This window comes from Typha latifolia, chromosome 5, assembly GCF_019914945.1.
Source record: "Typha latifolia isolate L0001 chromosome 5, TyphaL0001v2, whole genome shotgun sequence".
Classification (NCBI taxonomy): domain Eukaryota; kingdom Viridiplantae; phylum Streptophyta; class Magnoliopsida; order Poales; family Typhaceae; genus Typha; species Typha latifolia.
The window spans coordinates 13,699,785-13,714,470 of record NC_133090.1 but is presented as its reverse complement, the minus strand read 5'-3'; the positions used below and the strand labels follow the sequence as shown (position 1 = coordinate 13,714,470).

Genomic DNA, 14,686 nt, shown 5'->3' with positions numbered 1-14,686 from the left:
ATGAAAAATTAATTTTAAAGGAAATTGAAATTAAAAGTCAATTATAGAAAGTAGTGAATTATAAGGTCTAGTGATTAAAACTGTGTCAGGTAAAATCGTTGAGATCAATAAGTTGTTTGTAGACTATCTTATAAATTGTGACAGTTTATTAGTGATAAGTTTGATTCAAGTTTGAATTCCTAATTTTGTTATCAGTTTGAAGCAACGCATACCACCGCTCCTCTCTCTTATCATCATCCCTATCAAACTCATAACTGTGACTCCATCTCAGTTCATTCCCCATCCGTCATTGCCCCATCCCTATTAACAGAGCTAACTAACAAAAGCCCATAATCTTATTCAAAGGTAATGAGCCTACTCTTCAGAACCATGCAAAGCCCGTTACCCTCGTGGATCGAAAGCAAGCCCATCCATGCAAGCACCAACCTGGCCTAAATCAGAAGGCATACTCTCTACTCTCCCCTTTGATAGAATAAATCAAACAAGATTACGATGGTCGAAGGGGCAACGCCAAAAATGCCGCCATCTTATGAAAATTCTCCGCTGGACTTGTTCTGGGTGTGGGGGGCTCCATAAAATGACAATTCGACGAAACCTTTCAAGCTTCCTCCACAATACCAATGCCAACATTGTTCTTCCTTTAGTCAGGATCTTGCTCTCTAATCCTCTGTTTGATCATGCTATCATTATAGTTAGATCAAAAGACTTGCCATTTGAAATATTTGTAAGGAAAAAATATCTCTATCTGGTAAAAACTAGTGTAGATTGTAGTTCAACTACATCCATAATCTTGATGTGAAATACTCTGCTGAGGACCTCTGCATCTTGTCCTCTGATGATGAGATATATCATCACAACCATCCTAAGGAGCTTAGGTCTGGACAAGGCCCCAGGGTCTGACAGGCTTAATACTCACTTCTTTCCAGCTCACTAGGATATTCTGAGGAGTGCAACCTGCAAGGCGATCGATCGATCAATCTTCTGATCTGGGGTATGGGTAAAAATCTGAACAACTCCTCGTCTTTTAAAAATGATGCTCCTTATTCGACTTTAGACTCATAAGTCTATAAAACACAATTACAAGCTCAATGCTAAGATCCATGCAGCAAGAATTAAGCCTCTTCTCAATGTCCTCATCTCTCCCTCTCAAAATGAGTGTTTAGAAGGCAAACAGTAGACAATCATGTCCTAGCGCAAGAGACAATCAACTTCACAAAATCCTCTAAGAGCAAAATTTGGTGCCGTTTTGCTCAAAGCTGATATGTCTAAGGCCTTGTCCTTCTTATGAAGCTCATTCACTCCTGCATCTTTACGGCCTCTCTCGCGGTGGAGATCAATGGGCATAAGGGGGAGAATACACAGTGGTTTGTTAAGACAACAATTTTACACAATTCTTTTGCTCTAAGTGGATCGTAATGTCTTATTAGCAGGAAGAATGTAAATGCTCGTCAACAAGGGATACCTCATCCCTATTTGGAAATTGAAGCAAGTTTTATATTCTGTGACTCTGGATTAATTGATAAACTGGAATTTATGCTATCAAATTGTAAGTACGAGTTTATTTTATTTTATAATAATCAGAACTCAATCTTATCCTTCTTGTGATATACTCTTTCTAGTATTCAGAGCCAAATGTAGGATAAAATAGGCAGGCCAGCCACTTTTATTTTCTTCAACCGCATGTAAGCTACAAATCTGATGCATCAAAAATTATTTATGCAAATGAATAAAATATAATGTCGAAAGCCCCAAACAAAAACAACAGGTGGACATGTAATTGATAAAATTAAATCCTCCTCATAGTGCTCAAAACGCCACAAGCATCAGCACTCCGAGCCCGAACGCAAACGCAACCTTCTCCTGAACGCCGAGACCACTAACTCCTGCTGCCGAGTCCTGCCGGGGAGGAGCAAGTGCAGGTGAGACTCCGGATGGAGGTGAGTTGGGTTGAGATGGAGGAGTCGCAGTTGGAGATGGAGGTGGAGGAGAAGAGCCGGAAGTGGGCGGGGTGGCCGGCGCCGACTTTGCGGATACGTCGATTTGGACCTTCATGCCACTGGTGCAGTGACCTGGGATCCCACAGATGAAGTATCTGGTCCCGGGGGCGGTCAAAGCTACGACGGTGTTGCCACTGGCGTCTGTGGAGATTGGGTTGCTTGTTGTGCATGACCCATAGTTGCTCATGGTCACCTCTAGGACATCATGTTGGCTGGATGAATACTTGAATACTGCACATATCACAACAAATTTTGTGGTTAGTTAATGAAAGTTTTTGATCTGCACATTTTGATTTTAATGCCTCAAGAATTAGTTCTTCTTCCATACCCTCTAGCAAATTATGAGGAGCCGTTTATTAATTTTAAGTGTAAAATTAAGATTTCATAACATTCACCCCTTAAATCGGTTAGTTATCTCTCTCTCTCTCTCTCCTTCGTGTCAAATTAAATTTGATCTTTGATCTCCATATTCTCTTTCTCATTTTTCTATTTAGTAATTCTGGTTACAACTAAGGAGATAAAATCTGAACCTAATCTGATTCAGATCGAAAACTCTCTCCATAGAGATAGGCTTCCAAATCCGAGTCAAACATCATGTGTTAGATATTTGTTTGACATGGACTTATGCGGCCTAATATGCTCCTTTTTTCTAATCCTTAATTAATTAACTACTTAGCTCATAATGAGTTATTAAACTATATTGAAGCCGGTACCAGGAAAGAATATGAAAACTAGCTAAACCTCATACTACAACCGTAGGATTAACATAGGCAACTCGAGAGGGGCATTGAAGTTTTAGTTGCCCTATATATGAGTCAAATTAAGCATTAATATAAACTTATCTTAATATCTCTAAGTAATTTTTAAGATTAAGATTAAGGTATTTTACATATTTCAGGAGTTGGAGTTGAATGATAAATGTCACTGTTGAGTTGGTGTGAACAGTAATAAATAAATAAAATAAAATTTCTTTTAAAAAACAAAAGGACCCGAAGCTTACTGAGAAAATCTCCGGTGAGGAAAGTGATAGAGGAAACCCAGTTTTTGTAGTTGGTCTGGAGATCCCATGAACCGGCCGGTGCTCCGACGGTGTAATTTGTGCCAACGGCGAGCTGAAAGATAGCCGCCATCGCCAAGGCTGCGATCAAAGCTTTCGCCATGTTCTCCATGTAAAGAGATGGAAGGAGCAGCAGAGGAGATCAACAAATTAAGGTTTTCCAGAGGAGAGAAAGAAATGGTAATGGTGGTGGTGGTGTTGTGATTCTTGCATCGGTTTCTTGATATTTATAGACCGTGTGGAAGATTTACTTTTCAGGAACGCGTCACATGTGAATACGTCTGGCAAATCAACGGGGTTGTTGGGGGGGGGATATGTTGAATTCCAACGTTGCTAAGCCAATGCGTTGGATAGTGGAGACGTTATGGGTGTGGAAGCCACGAAGAGATCTCCTACGTGAATACGTTATTTTTTTTAAAAAAAAATTAAATGGTTTAAATTGGAATAAGTCCTAAGAACGGAGAATCCACGGCTTTATTTTGAGCAAGTCTTTGATGATTGGTCTTCCACGAAACTAGCAGAGACTTGGGCGAGTTTTTCACACGTTTTTATATGTAAAGTATTTAGACACACGCACACGCACTCCGAGTAAACCATTTAGATTTTTTTGTAAATTGGAGGTGTTTATCGAAAATAAAGCTAACAGATGAGGGCCAGAATGGAAATAAATAGGGTGTGAACCGTAAATTTTGTGAAGTTGAAGGGTGTGATATATTACGACCAAGCTCTTGTCAATCGAGGACATCTGGATCGAGTCAACCGTTACGTTTAGGTCAATGCTAGAGTAGGTAGAACCGTAGAAGTGTGGAAGTTCGCAGCTCTGGCTTTGACTGGATGCAGTGCACTGTGCACAGCTGCCACGTATTCTAACACAAATCTCTTCTAGAAGTTATAATTGGAAGTCTTACGTAATCTGTGACGCCAAAAGATTAGGACCATCTAAGCTACTTAATCTTTTGCCGATTACCGAGGTTATTATTTGAAAAAGATAGCTTTCTGGCCGACTGTCCATCTATTCTTGCAAGTCGGCACCGTCTTGATATATCTTGCCGGCATAAAACGTTGCCCAACTATTTAAGAACAGAAAATATATGGTGAATGATACCATCATCTGATCCTGTTGTTTAATCAAGGAACATCAAATGATGCGAGCTTCGATCTTTTCTCTCTGAATTCTAACACCAAATACTTTTCTCGAGGAAAAAGAAGCAAGAAATATTATGATAGGCAAGTCAAATTAGAATCGAAAATTCCCTCCTCCTGAGCTGAAAGCTTATGATTGATGGCAAGAAACAGAGGCACGAGCTACAGTCAAGGAAAACAATGAGCACTTTGGCCCGGAGAAAGAAAGTAAAGTAATAATGTATAACTTTACAAAGACTTGAAATTAGTCCTAATTTCATCCTGCCTCTCGGCCGGCCGTCGCGATAAGAACTCTTTCAGCCCAAAGCAGCATAAATTATTCACTTGTGTGGAACAAGAATCACATTTCAGTCTTATTTACGATATAAAAAAATATCTATTTTAAATAAGGGGTGGCAATTAGGTTGAGTTAGATGAGTTTAGATCGAGTTATGATAATACAAATACGAAATGATCCATTTATTAAATGGATCAAAAATTTTAAATACGAATATGACTTGTTCATAAATCGGATTACACTCGTCATAATTCATAATGAGAGTTATCCGATGGCATAAATTTATTCATATTTTTTTATAATTTATTTGAATTATAAATATGTTTATTAAGATTGTAAATATATTTATTTGAATTATAAACAAATTCTTTATATATTATAAATGAGTTAATCAAATTATAAATAAATAATTGTGTCGTTAAAAGTGAGACCAGTTGTGAAAGTAACATTTGAAGATGAAGTACCATATAAGATGTAGCAACATTGTCAAATTGCAAGGCATCCGACGAAGAAGAATGAGAAAATTGACACCAATATGCGTAGCAGTGCCATAGACCCCATAACTAAGGGAAAATGGAATTGAATATTATGATTGAGAATATGCAGTAGCCTTATTCTAACAGAAGGGAATTAAAGAGACCTTCTTTTTTTCCAATATAGTGAAAAATTCAAACATCAACGACTTAACAATCCCTTAGGAACAAATTTATCCAGTAAGCGATAGCACAATCAGTTACAGCATAACGCAATTAGTAAACGGGCATACCTTCGGCATATAATAAACGCAGTAAATATGTTATAGAAGCAACCTCAAGTCAAAGTTGAAAAGTCGTTTGTGGCATTATCACTACTAATTGGTAAAAGATTATGCATATATCATAATTCTGATGTGTATGCAACTTTCCTGACAGGTATTCCACAGACAAACATCAAGAAACGTCGTTTTAACCAATGTAATCCTTTCTTGAATAGAATAATTTGATCAAACACTAATTCAGGCTTAACTGATAGAAGAAGTACAGATAACTTGAGAAGCTCGAGTATGTACAAACTTTGGAAGTTAGAAAAATAAAATTGCAAAAGAACATTATATTTGGGGAAAAAAAGAATGATGTATTACCTTAAGAAAAATACTAAAACATAATATTGGCAAACACTGCGTGGTACACTATGAATATAATGGAAATGTGGAATACATATGTCAACAAGTTTAAGCAGTAAAGAACCTTGTAAGTAATTTTTTTGCAGAACTCTACATTTTATAGCAATATCCAGTTACTATCTATGGTTGCATGGCAATCAACTCATTATCTTTACATTTCCTGATATCTATCTTCATGATAAATCCTGAGGATGAAGGCAAAACATCGCAACAGTGTCGCCTTGAAGCCTGCAAATATTAAAAGAAAATTGAAGAGGAGAACATAACATCTTATAGGATCTGAAATCAAGGGATTATGGAAGAGAAGCAGAGATATGTTGTAGTACCTTTCCAACTGTATCATTAAGTCTCTGAGAGGACACTCTGATTAATAAAGGACTCCTTGTTGAGTTGGGGATCAACGAGCATTTTCTCCAAAAATGCCTACTGTAATTGCTTTCAATTTTATCCTTACCAGCAGACACACTTTTTAGAAGAAAAATAGCAGGCCTTTTACACTGGTCTCTGGAATATTCCTTGCTATTGAACATATACACATCTGAAGAAGTATTACGACTTCTTTTCCATTGAGTAAATGTCTTTGGTACAGAAAGAAGGTCAGTAAGCACCAGATTTCCTTCAAACAACTGAACCACATATCCCCAGGAAATTGAAATTGTCCGTGATTTCAAGCGGTCATAACAAACTGTTTGCTGCAAAATCCTGCCTGGATCAGCATTCACAGCTTCAAAGAAATGCTTTAGTGCCATTGTTTGATTCATGTCAGGGTACAGTGAGTTGACAAAATCAAGATGATGAAGTGACACCAATGACGCCAACGGATGTGCAGACAGAAGACCAGAAATGTCTCCACGAAGGTCAATCTGGTCATTGAAAACCAAATGGTTGAGTTGAAATTGATGCCACAAATGCAAACCGCTGCTATTTATGTCTAGATTGCCCATAGAGATAGCTGATTGCTTGATAATATTCTTTTTCTCAGTGTTCAAATTTTTTAACATCTGGGTCACTTCCACTATTCAGCTAATGCAACTTTTATTTCAATCAAAACCTATGAACATCTAATATCTGGACTTGAGGACAAAGTGAGCAATGTTTATTTTCTCGGGTTTGCTTAAAAGGAGAGAGGGAGTGGGGGTTGGACATACTAAAATATTAGAGTCAGTTTGATGAACAAAGGGCGGGTTGCAGGAAGACAATCAGGCACGAATGATGTATGTTTTAGGAAGTAATATTACAAAAGCATAGTAGGTAAGGGAGGAGGAGATAACAGCACTAGAATGATTAATGATTCATGATTCATGAAAAAGAAAATTAGGTTGCTACCAAAATTAGGATGAGACCTCATGAGAAATCAAGTAATCAACAGCTGTTTAGAAGGTTCAATAGGAAAGCATATCATACCTATACACCTCATCAGTGGTTTTTCTTTTCTCCTCTTTTTTATTTTATATATTTGTTTCTCTCACCTCCTCTAAATCGTCTTTCCTTAGCTGAAATTTCAAAATTGGCAAAGTGCAATATAGCTCACTGGAATATAAACGCAAGTAGCATGGAGAAACATATGACGGAATTTAACCATTTCATTCACATCGTCATGCTAAAATCTCAAAATCATCTCCAAGCTCTATCACATGCATAATCGAAGTTCACTAAAGTCTTCATCTTCATCAACTACGCATGTCGCCAAAATAAATATCAACTAACGAAGCAAAAAATGATAAATTCAGATGAACAAAAAGCAAAGAAACAAGGAGAGTCCTTTACCTGATGGAATCCAGGTTCATGAGTGAGCTCCACCCCAAGTTCCGCCAAGCAAGCAAAGATCCTCGCATCACTCCCATACAGATGCGGGTACCTCACGAGGCACGAATCCAAAACGTTCGCCAAAACCCTAGCCAGGGGATAGCTAATCGCGATCCCGGCTCCCCCAAACGCCATCCCAAACGAATGCTTTACATTCTGCTCCACGATCTCCGACCTTCCCCCGATGTACCGCCATCCTTCCCAGTCGTACTTCGCCAGGGTTCCGACCAGGTTCTCGAGCACAAACACCGTGTCGTCATCCCCGAGCACGATCCACCTCACCTCGCTGTCCCCAGCGATCTCGACGAGTTCCTTAACAATGCGGGCGACGCGGACGGCGGACCGGCGGCCGCCCTTGTAGGAGTAGGGAAAGCGGGAGGTGTCGGCGGAGACGCTAGTAGGGGGAAGGGTGTGATCAACGCCGCCAGATGCGGCGGGATCGAGGGGGGAGTCGAGGAAGACGATGCCGCGAGCCAGGCCGGGGCGCCACCAGAGGCGGAGGAGTTCCTTCCGGCGAGGCCAGGATTTGGAGGAGGAAGCGATCCCGAAAAGGAGGTGACGGAGGGAGGTGGGCGACGGCGACGGAGAAGAGGAGGCGGCGGAGGAGACGGTGAAGGAGGTGGGCGACGAGCGAAGGAGGAGGAGGAGGAGGAAGAGGAGAAGGGAGAAGGAGGTGAGGAGGAGGAGAGTTTGGAGGCGGGTGGAGAAGAAGTAGGGGAACATTTGGAGTAGGGATACAGTGCAGTGGGATTTGGAGTGGGGACGACACGGAAGGAATCAGTTGAAGGTCTAATAGATAGATAATTCCTCCTAGCTTTGGTCTTGGTGAGAAGCAAATAATGCATGGCTTCTTATTTTTTTTATTTCTTTTGCATATATATCCATTCTAAGATCCTTATTTGCATATGTCAGACAAGGAGTCAAATGATAAAATATAAAACCAGTCTACTTCTCTATTGGGATTAACCCAAATTGGATGTCCCTAAATATATATTAGATAACACAGGTCAAATCGTATCTTCCCAACAGAGTCACTAGAAATTTAATATTATTTCTAACAACAAGAGAAGAAATGCCAAAATTGATGCAACTCATCAAAATTGAGAAAGTTAACCATATATACCTTTCAATCACTTATTTCATTTCACAGTTGGTACAGTAAGCAAGGTTGAATCTATTGTTTTGTTTTAACAGCAGGCACCTCACCTCATTGAATCCTTCAAGAGGTTATAATCAGGCCATCAAAAATTGCAAATGATCCAACCAAAAGAGAACATTGTGTGGGATTCAGGAGAAAATAATACAATCACAGACCCTTGAATTCACATTTCTTTCAGAATTAGATAGTAGGAGTACAATAAGGAGAAGGCACAGATGCAGAATACTGCAAGTTCACAGAAAGCATGGGTTGGTTACATTATGGGATAAAGCCATAAACAAATCGGAACTCTGTTAGACACTAATCTGATGGCTTGTGCAATCTAATCCTGCATAAACTTAATACCTGCAAGCTGCAAATGTGTGTATCAACTTCCTCAAAGATGTCATGTAAAACATATGCTAGTTGGCCATTCAGACTTGCTAACATGCCCAAGGATGGCATAATCTACATGAAATCAGAAGAATTGCGGTAGTAGAAGGCAGTTCAATCTCCCATCCACCACTCCATCAATAAGACCTTACTGCCATTTTACTTCGATTATCATAAAAGAGAACTGATCTCTAACTAGAATGATGACACAACTCATGGGACTGCATCCCAACGCCATATCGAGCCATCCTCACAACAGCTGAGTATGGTGCTGCAGCAAACAAAATTTTGAAATTTATGGTCAATGTTCTACATATAGTAGATGATAAAGCAAGGGAATATGTTTGGCGAGAGCTCAGTACCTTCCATCAAATGAGGTGGCTGTCTGCCTTATTGGAGATTTGCATTGAGCATGAGCTAGCCTGAAACAATGCGGTTGATAAAAAAAGCTACTAGAGTTAGTCGAATGACACAATAGCAGCTTAGATGATGGAAAAAGAAGTTGGAAGCCAAAATTACCTAGCTATAAGAACAGGTGGACTCGACTGAAGCTCCCAAACATAAATTTTTCCTTCACGGTTCCCTGTTTAATAGAAAACCTGGAATGAGCCTCTTAACTCTCAAAAAAAGAGGGGTTATGCAGTTATGCTTTAAATAGTTACCCATTCACATAGTCATGATAGAAAACAAAATTAACTTTTTGGACCTTCTGGTCATTCAAAGTCTTTCTAGTTGTCTTAGAGAAGGATATTCAGTCTTTCTAGTTATGTCAACTAAATATTCTAAGATCACTCATGTTGTTAATTTCCATGACAAAATCCTTGTACTCATTGGACATTTAATTTTTAGAATATGAAAAGAACATTTTTTTATCCTTGATTATACTTTAACATGATGTTTTACATGTCTAGAAAGATCATTGATAAAGGTTCAATAAGCATTAACAATATGATTCCATGTTGAAGATTCCTTTAACATCTAAGGTTGATGAAAACTATGAAGTATCCAAGGAGTGCTTTTTCGAACTCAAGATCCACTCCTGGGGTCAATTCATGACTATACATGGATGCTATTGTGCCACCATTAAAAATTAATAATACCTTGCCCCAGTGATCAGAGGGACTACTGAGACTATTGTAACTGTAGGAATAAATATGCCCTATTTCTATTAGTAGAAGTGAGTTTCATGCACCTCTCAATATTGGAGTTCCAAAGTCAATAATGGTACTCAATATTGCTACAACCATTGGACCGCTTATCTATTTGATCTGTTTCTTGTGAATAGAGACTATATAATTCAGAAGAGACCAAAATGAGGTGCAATCCTCTTCTGTTGTGACGTAAAAGACCATAGAATTCTAGTTCAATTGCCAGACACTCTGGACACATAAATAGTCATACATTGAATTATGAAATCACACTAGGATCATTTCAGTAACCAGTTTGTTGAACTTTCAGTTGTGGAACAATGCCTAATATGAGATTGTGAATCCACATGAATGTCATGGACCTTCAGAAATATGGGTATGCTGTATAGAACATGAAAATGTCTGCATGTAGTTCATTTGAACAGCTTGCTACAAAATGATAAGAGAAGAATAAAGGAAAAAGAATATTGTGTACAAAATTTTGGAAGTGGGCGTGGGTGCATAATCTATATGATCAGAAAATGATTGCAAGATTAAGGTATTAAAAGAATATCAACTTGAATATGATAAAAGATACATGTTACCTATTGCTGCTGCATTATAGTGAAAATCACATGAAAACTTGATGAACCAAATATCACACTCAGGCACAGGATATTTTTGAAGAATATCAACAGCACCCTACATGGAATTTAAACAAATCTATTACTCATCTAGATATACAAAAACTGAAAGTGCAAATGAAAGACATCTTCCATTATCAAATATGGCTTTAGAACACACAACTGGTTTAAGAAAAACATATGTGGAAACAAATAAGTAGAAATTTTAGCATCCTCGGATGAGGAATTGCATAATTTCTGACCTCACCAGGACTTTGTTCCTTTGTTTTTGGCTCCCATAAGACAATTTCATTGTCAACACTCTGTATTTTTAAAGTAGCATGCATCAGTTTGTTTCACGACATAGGTAATCATCAAACTGGAACTAATTATCTTGGTCAAAAGAAGAACTTGATGACAGCGAACCAATAACCAAGGGATGCAGCTAGATAAAAAAAGTTTGCCAACTAATGCATATACTCCATCAGACAATAATCTATGCAAGAAGTTACCTTTGACAAGACAAAATCACCAAGCCACCTAGTGCAGTCAACATAGTTAGAGTGGACGGAGACAATGAAGACCTGAAACAATTGGAGTCAAGATCCCATATGAACAAATCTAATGGAACCTTTACTTCTAAAAATGACAAGGATGTTTAATACTAACTGGAAACTGGACATATTTAGTGGGAAATTTTGATGGAAGGTCAGTCCATGTAAATGATTTCTCAACATATGTCCAGAACTCTGCACAAGCAAAGCAATGTCATTATACAATTATTATACAGCTAACGTAAATCAGAAAAATTATTATGACTGGTGCTTACTTACCTTTCATCGACCAAATCTTAACAGTATTATCCATACCACAGCTTGCTATCCGATAAATGTCAGAGGGATGGAAATCCTACAAAACAACAAGACCAAGAAGAAAGACAATTACTCTATGTTGGTGATCATTGACACGGATAGACAATTACTCTATGTTGGTGATCATTGACACGGATATCAAAAGAGAAAAAGAAAAAAATTTCGATGCACTTACAACACTCAAAACTTCATTTCTGTGACCCCCTGCTCCAGCAAAAATCAGTACACAGATTCCTGTGTGCACATTCCATAGCCTAACAGATTCATCCTAGGAAAAAAAAAATCTAGAATCAGAAGCATGCGAGCATCAAAGATCTGCAACTATGATCAGACGATGTCTTCATCTACCTTACTGGCAGACAAAACAAGAGAAGGTTTCAGTGCTTGTGTCCTAATTTCATTTATCGAGTCCCCATGGCCAACAAAACTCTGCAAGCATATTTGCATAACAACAATGAAATAAGATATTAGCTTTCAGATGCATGTAGTTACTAGTTCGATCATCTATTTCATAACACAAGCATATCAAGAAAGAGGTAATGTCTTAATGAACAGAACGTGCATTTCCGTAGTGCTGCGCACTTCCCCCTTCTTAAAGATAGTTATAGCAAAGATATTTTCAAAGATTTATCTTTTATGCCTAAATGTGCATTATCTCAATGCCCAAAGTGCTGTAAGAACAGTTGGGAAGTAGAATGCACCTGATCCATGCTGTCCCTTTCCTCATGGGCTTCTTTATAATTAAAATCAGATCAAGAAAAGGGATAGCAAATACCTTGTGTATCTTCTCGGTGCCGGCATTGATAACTCGGATGATCCCATTGCTTCCACCCGCAACCAACAATGGAGTCCCATCAATATCGCATGCCCAACTCAAAGTATAGAACGATTCATCCTTCTGAACTACAAAAAACCGTTACCATCATCAGAAAATAACATAATCCCATTTCAAACAGCTTCCCCCATGTGCGATCAACTCCAGATCAGATAAACACCATAACATCTGATTTACTAATAAAAAAACCCAAACTACAATTAGAATCAAAATCAAAAGTTTAAAGCAATTTCCTCCTTGAATCTTACATCTTCGTCGACATAAGCTTGCAGGACGGCAATAAGACCCCCTTCAAGGCAACGGTACACAGTAACCTACAACAAAATTAAATCTTTCAATCAAAATCTCAATCACAAACACAAGTTTACTACTCCATCCAACGCACGGAGAAAACCCAGATGAGATCACAAGAAATTACACGGAGAAAAGAGAAATAAGAGAGACCCGTCAGTAAGAAGAGGGAAAGTTTGGAGGTACCCTGTTGCCGCCGACGGTGGCGAAGACGTCGTAGTAGCGAGCGTCGACAAAATTGAAGGCGATAGCGTAGAGAGGCCTCTTCCCCTCGTGGAGACGGTTGCTTACCTTGTAATCCCTCTTCTTCGACGCTGTTAGCGAGCCCACCGCCGCCTCACAACCCAGTCCACACTTCGCCATCGACGAAGTATCGAGCTTCCAATTCGGTTTGAACTCCTCTCCAAATTATGGACTTTGGGCCTTGTGGGGTGGGGCGAAAGCAACAAGCTTTACTTTTAACTCCGGTTATTTATGGCAAAACGTTGTTTTGTTGGTAGATAGGCTGCGATTACTTGGATCATATGCTCTACGACTACGGATTATATCATTATATGCCTTACTTAAAACCTAAACCAAATTTATATTTCACTTAGGAAAAGTAATATTTTTTATTTATTTGATATTTTATAGATTCGATTCCTCTTAGTGACTTAACAAAATTTTGTTGATTAGTTATGAGGTTGGTCTATAATGATTTGACTCAAACTACTAATTTGATTACCCTAATTGAGAAACACTATTATTACATTATGGGTTTCTTTAACTGATTGTTTCAGCGAGGGCAATCTTAGTCATCGAATGCGTAATTGCCACATCAACAATGGCAAACGCTCAATCCCACCCCTTATAAGCATCTTATCACTATCTCATGGCATTATAAGTTATCATGATCTTCTCGACGTTCTAAATCGAACGCTTTACTTTGGATTAAATGAATTACTTCACCTCAATGGCTAAATTAAATAAATAAACTCCTTTTTCTTCCTTGTACATATATTTCACTTAGGAAAAATGATTCTTTTTTTGTTCTAATTTCTCTGATATTTTATAGATTCGATTCCTCTTAGCAATTTATTTTACTTTTGCTGATTGGTTATGATGTTGGGTCTATTCAGGATGTAATGATTTAACTTAAACTACTAATTCGATTACACTAGATGAAAAACACTAGTACAATCTGGGCTTCTCTACCCTATTATGCGCCTAAATACTGTGTAGATGAATGATAGGAACATTTCTTAAATTTGAGCGTCAAAGATGTGCAATTGACACTAGACCTAGCTCTGCTAAGGTTGGTCCATGACTCTTCTCCTAATCATTGAGAGGTTTTTTTCTCGTCTTCGATGCTTTCTCCCCCTTCCCTTCTCTCCTATTTTTCACTTCTTTCTCTTCCCATTTTTCTCTCTTCTTTTTCTCTATTTGGCTTTGCTCCTTTTTGTTGCCGCCCCCTTCCCCTCAATTGTTGTTTCTTCCTTATAGCAACTTTTCTTTCTGCACCAACACTTACTCCCCCACCTTTCTCTCTTTCCTTTTCCTTCTCCACCTTCAAAGCTCACTGCCCCCACTTTCCACCTTTCTGACCTCACTGTCCCTTATTCCCCTCCCTTCTCTGCTCTCTCTCTCTCTACCTAAAGCCACTCGCATAGCTAGGAGACCCGAGTTTGGCGATGTTGTTGCCTTCCCTAATGTCGTCGCTGTTGAGGGATTCGTTGCCTTCCCTCCCCATCCCACCACCGTCCCTTGTCAGATCTTCCGTGTGCCGAGCTAGTCCATTCTTCTTTACTCTCGTCAGCCACTCTCCCCTCGATGTCCCGTCGAAATTTTGCAGTGCTTGGTTGGAGTTTTTGCATTGGCCTTGATCTTTTGCCTTAGCCATGGTCAGGGTTGCTTGGTGCCGTGAAATTTAGGATTTTGGCTTTTGTAGATTATATAGCTATAGTGATTTAAGGATCCGTTCGAGAT

The 14,686-nt window shown here is 38.8% G+C and overlaps 3 protein-coding genes across 4 annotated transcripts; all 3 read right to left on the bottom strand.

Annotated features, from left to right (window-relative positions):
• Window positions 1-1,635: 1,635 nt before the first annotated feature.
• On the bottom strand, window positions 1,636-3,417 carry LOC140789505 (stellacyanin-like). Its single transcript, XM_073139222.1, has 2 exons — window positions 2,998-3,417; window positions 1,636-2,228 (listed from the first exon to the last, which is right to left on the bottom strand). The coding sequence occupies exons 1-2, from the start codon at window positions 3,164-3,166 to the stop codon at window positions 1,807-1,809; spliced, it is 591 nt and encodes a 196-aa protein (XP_072995323.1). The 5' UTR covers window positions 3,167-3,417; the 3' UTR covers window positions 1,636-1,806.
• A 2,203-nt stretch (window positions 3,418-5,620) lies between these two features.
• LOC140787970 (uncharacterized) lies at window positions 5,621-8,347 on the bottom strand. The gene is made up of 3 exons (XM_073137015.1): window positions 7,404-8,347; window positions 5,963-6,499; window positions 5,621-5,864 (listed from the first exon to the last, which is right to left on the bottom strand). The coding sequence occupies exons 1-3, from the start codon at window positions 8,163-8,165 to the stop codon at window positions 5,757-5,759; spliced, it is 1,407 nt and encodes a 468-aa protein (XP_072993116.1). The 5' UTR covers window positions 8,166-8,347; the 3' UTR covers window positions 5,621-5,756.
• Window positions 8,348-8,740: 393 nt separating this feature from the next.
• Window positions 8,741-13,190, bottom strand: LOC140788027 (polycomb group protein FIE1). 2 transcript variants are annotated; one of them, XM_073137115.1, is made up of 13 exons: window positions 12,908-13,190; window positions 12,679-12,744; window positions 12,371-12,493; window positions 11,944-12,024; window positions 11,771-11,863; window positions 11,557-11,632; window positions 11,393-11,472; window positions 11,236-11,307; window positions 10,987-11,046; window positions 10,706-10,802; window positions 9,493-9,556; window positions 9,336-9,395; window positions 8,741-9,244 (listed from the first exon to the last, which is right to left on the bottom strand). In XM_073137115.1, the coding sequence occupies exons 1-13, from the start codon at window positions 13,082-13,084 to the stop codon at window positions 9,187-9,189; spliced, it is 1,107 nt and encodes a 368-aa protein (XP_072993216.1). In that variant the 5' UTR covers window positions 13,085-13,190; the 3' UTR covers window positions 8,741-9,186. The 2 variants fall into 2 exon arrangements, with proteins under 2 accessions (XP_072993216.1, XP_072993217.1); XM_073137116.1 differs by lacking the exon at window positions 10,987-11,046.
• Between the last annotated feature and the right edge of the window lie 1,496 nt (window positions 13,191-14,686).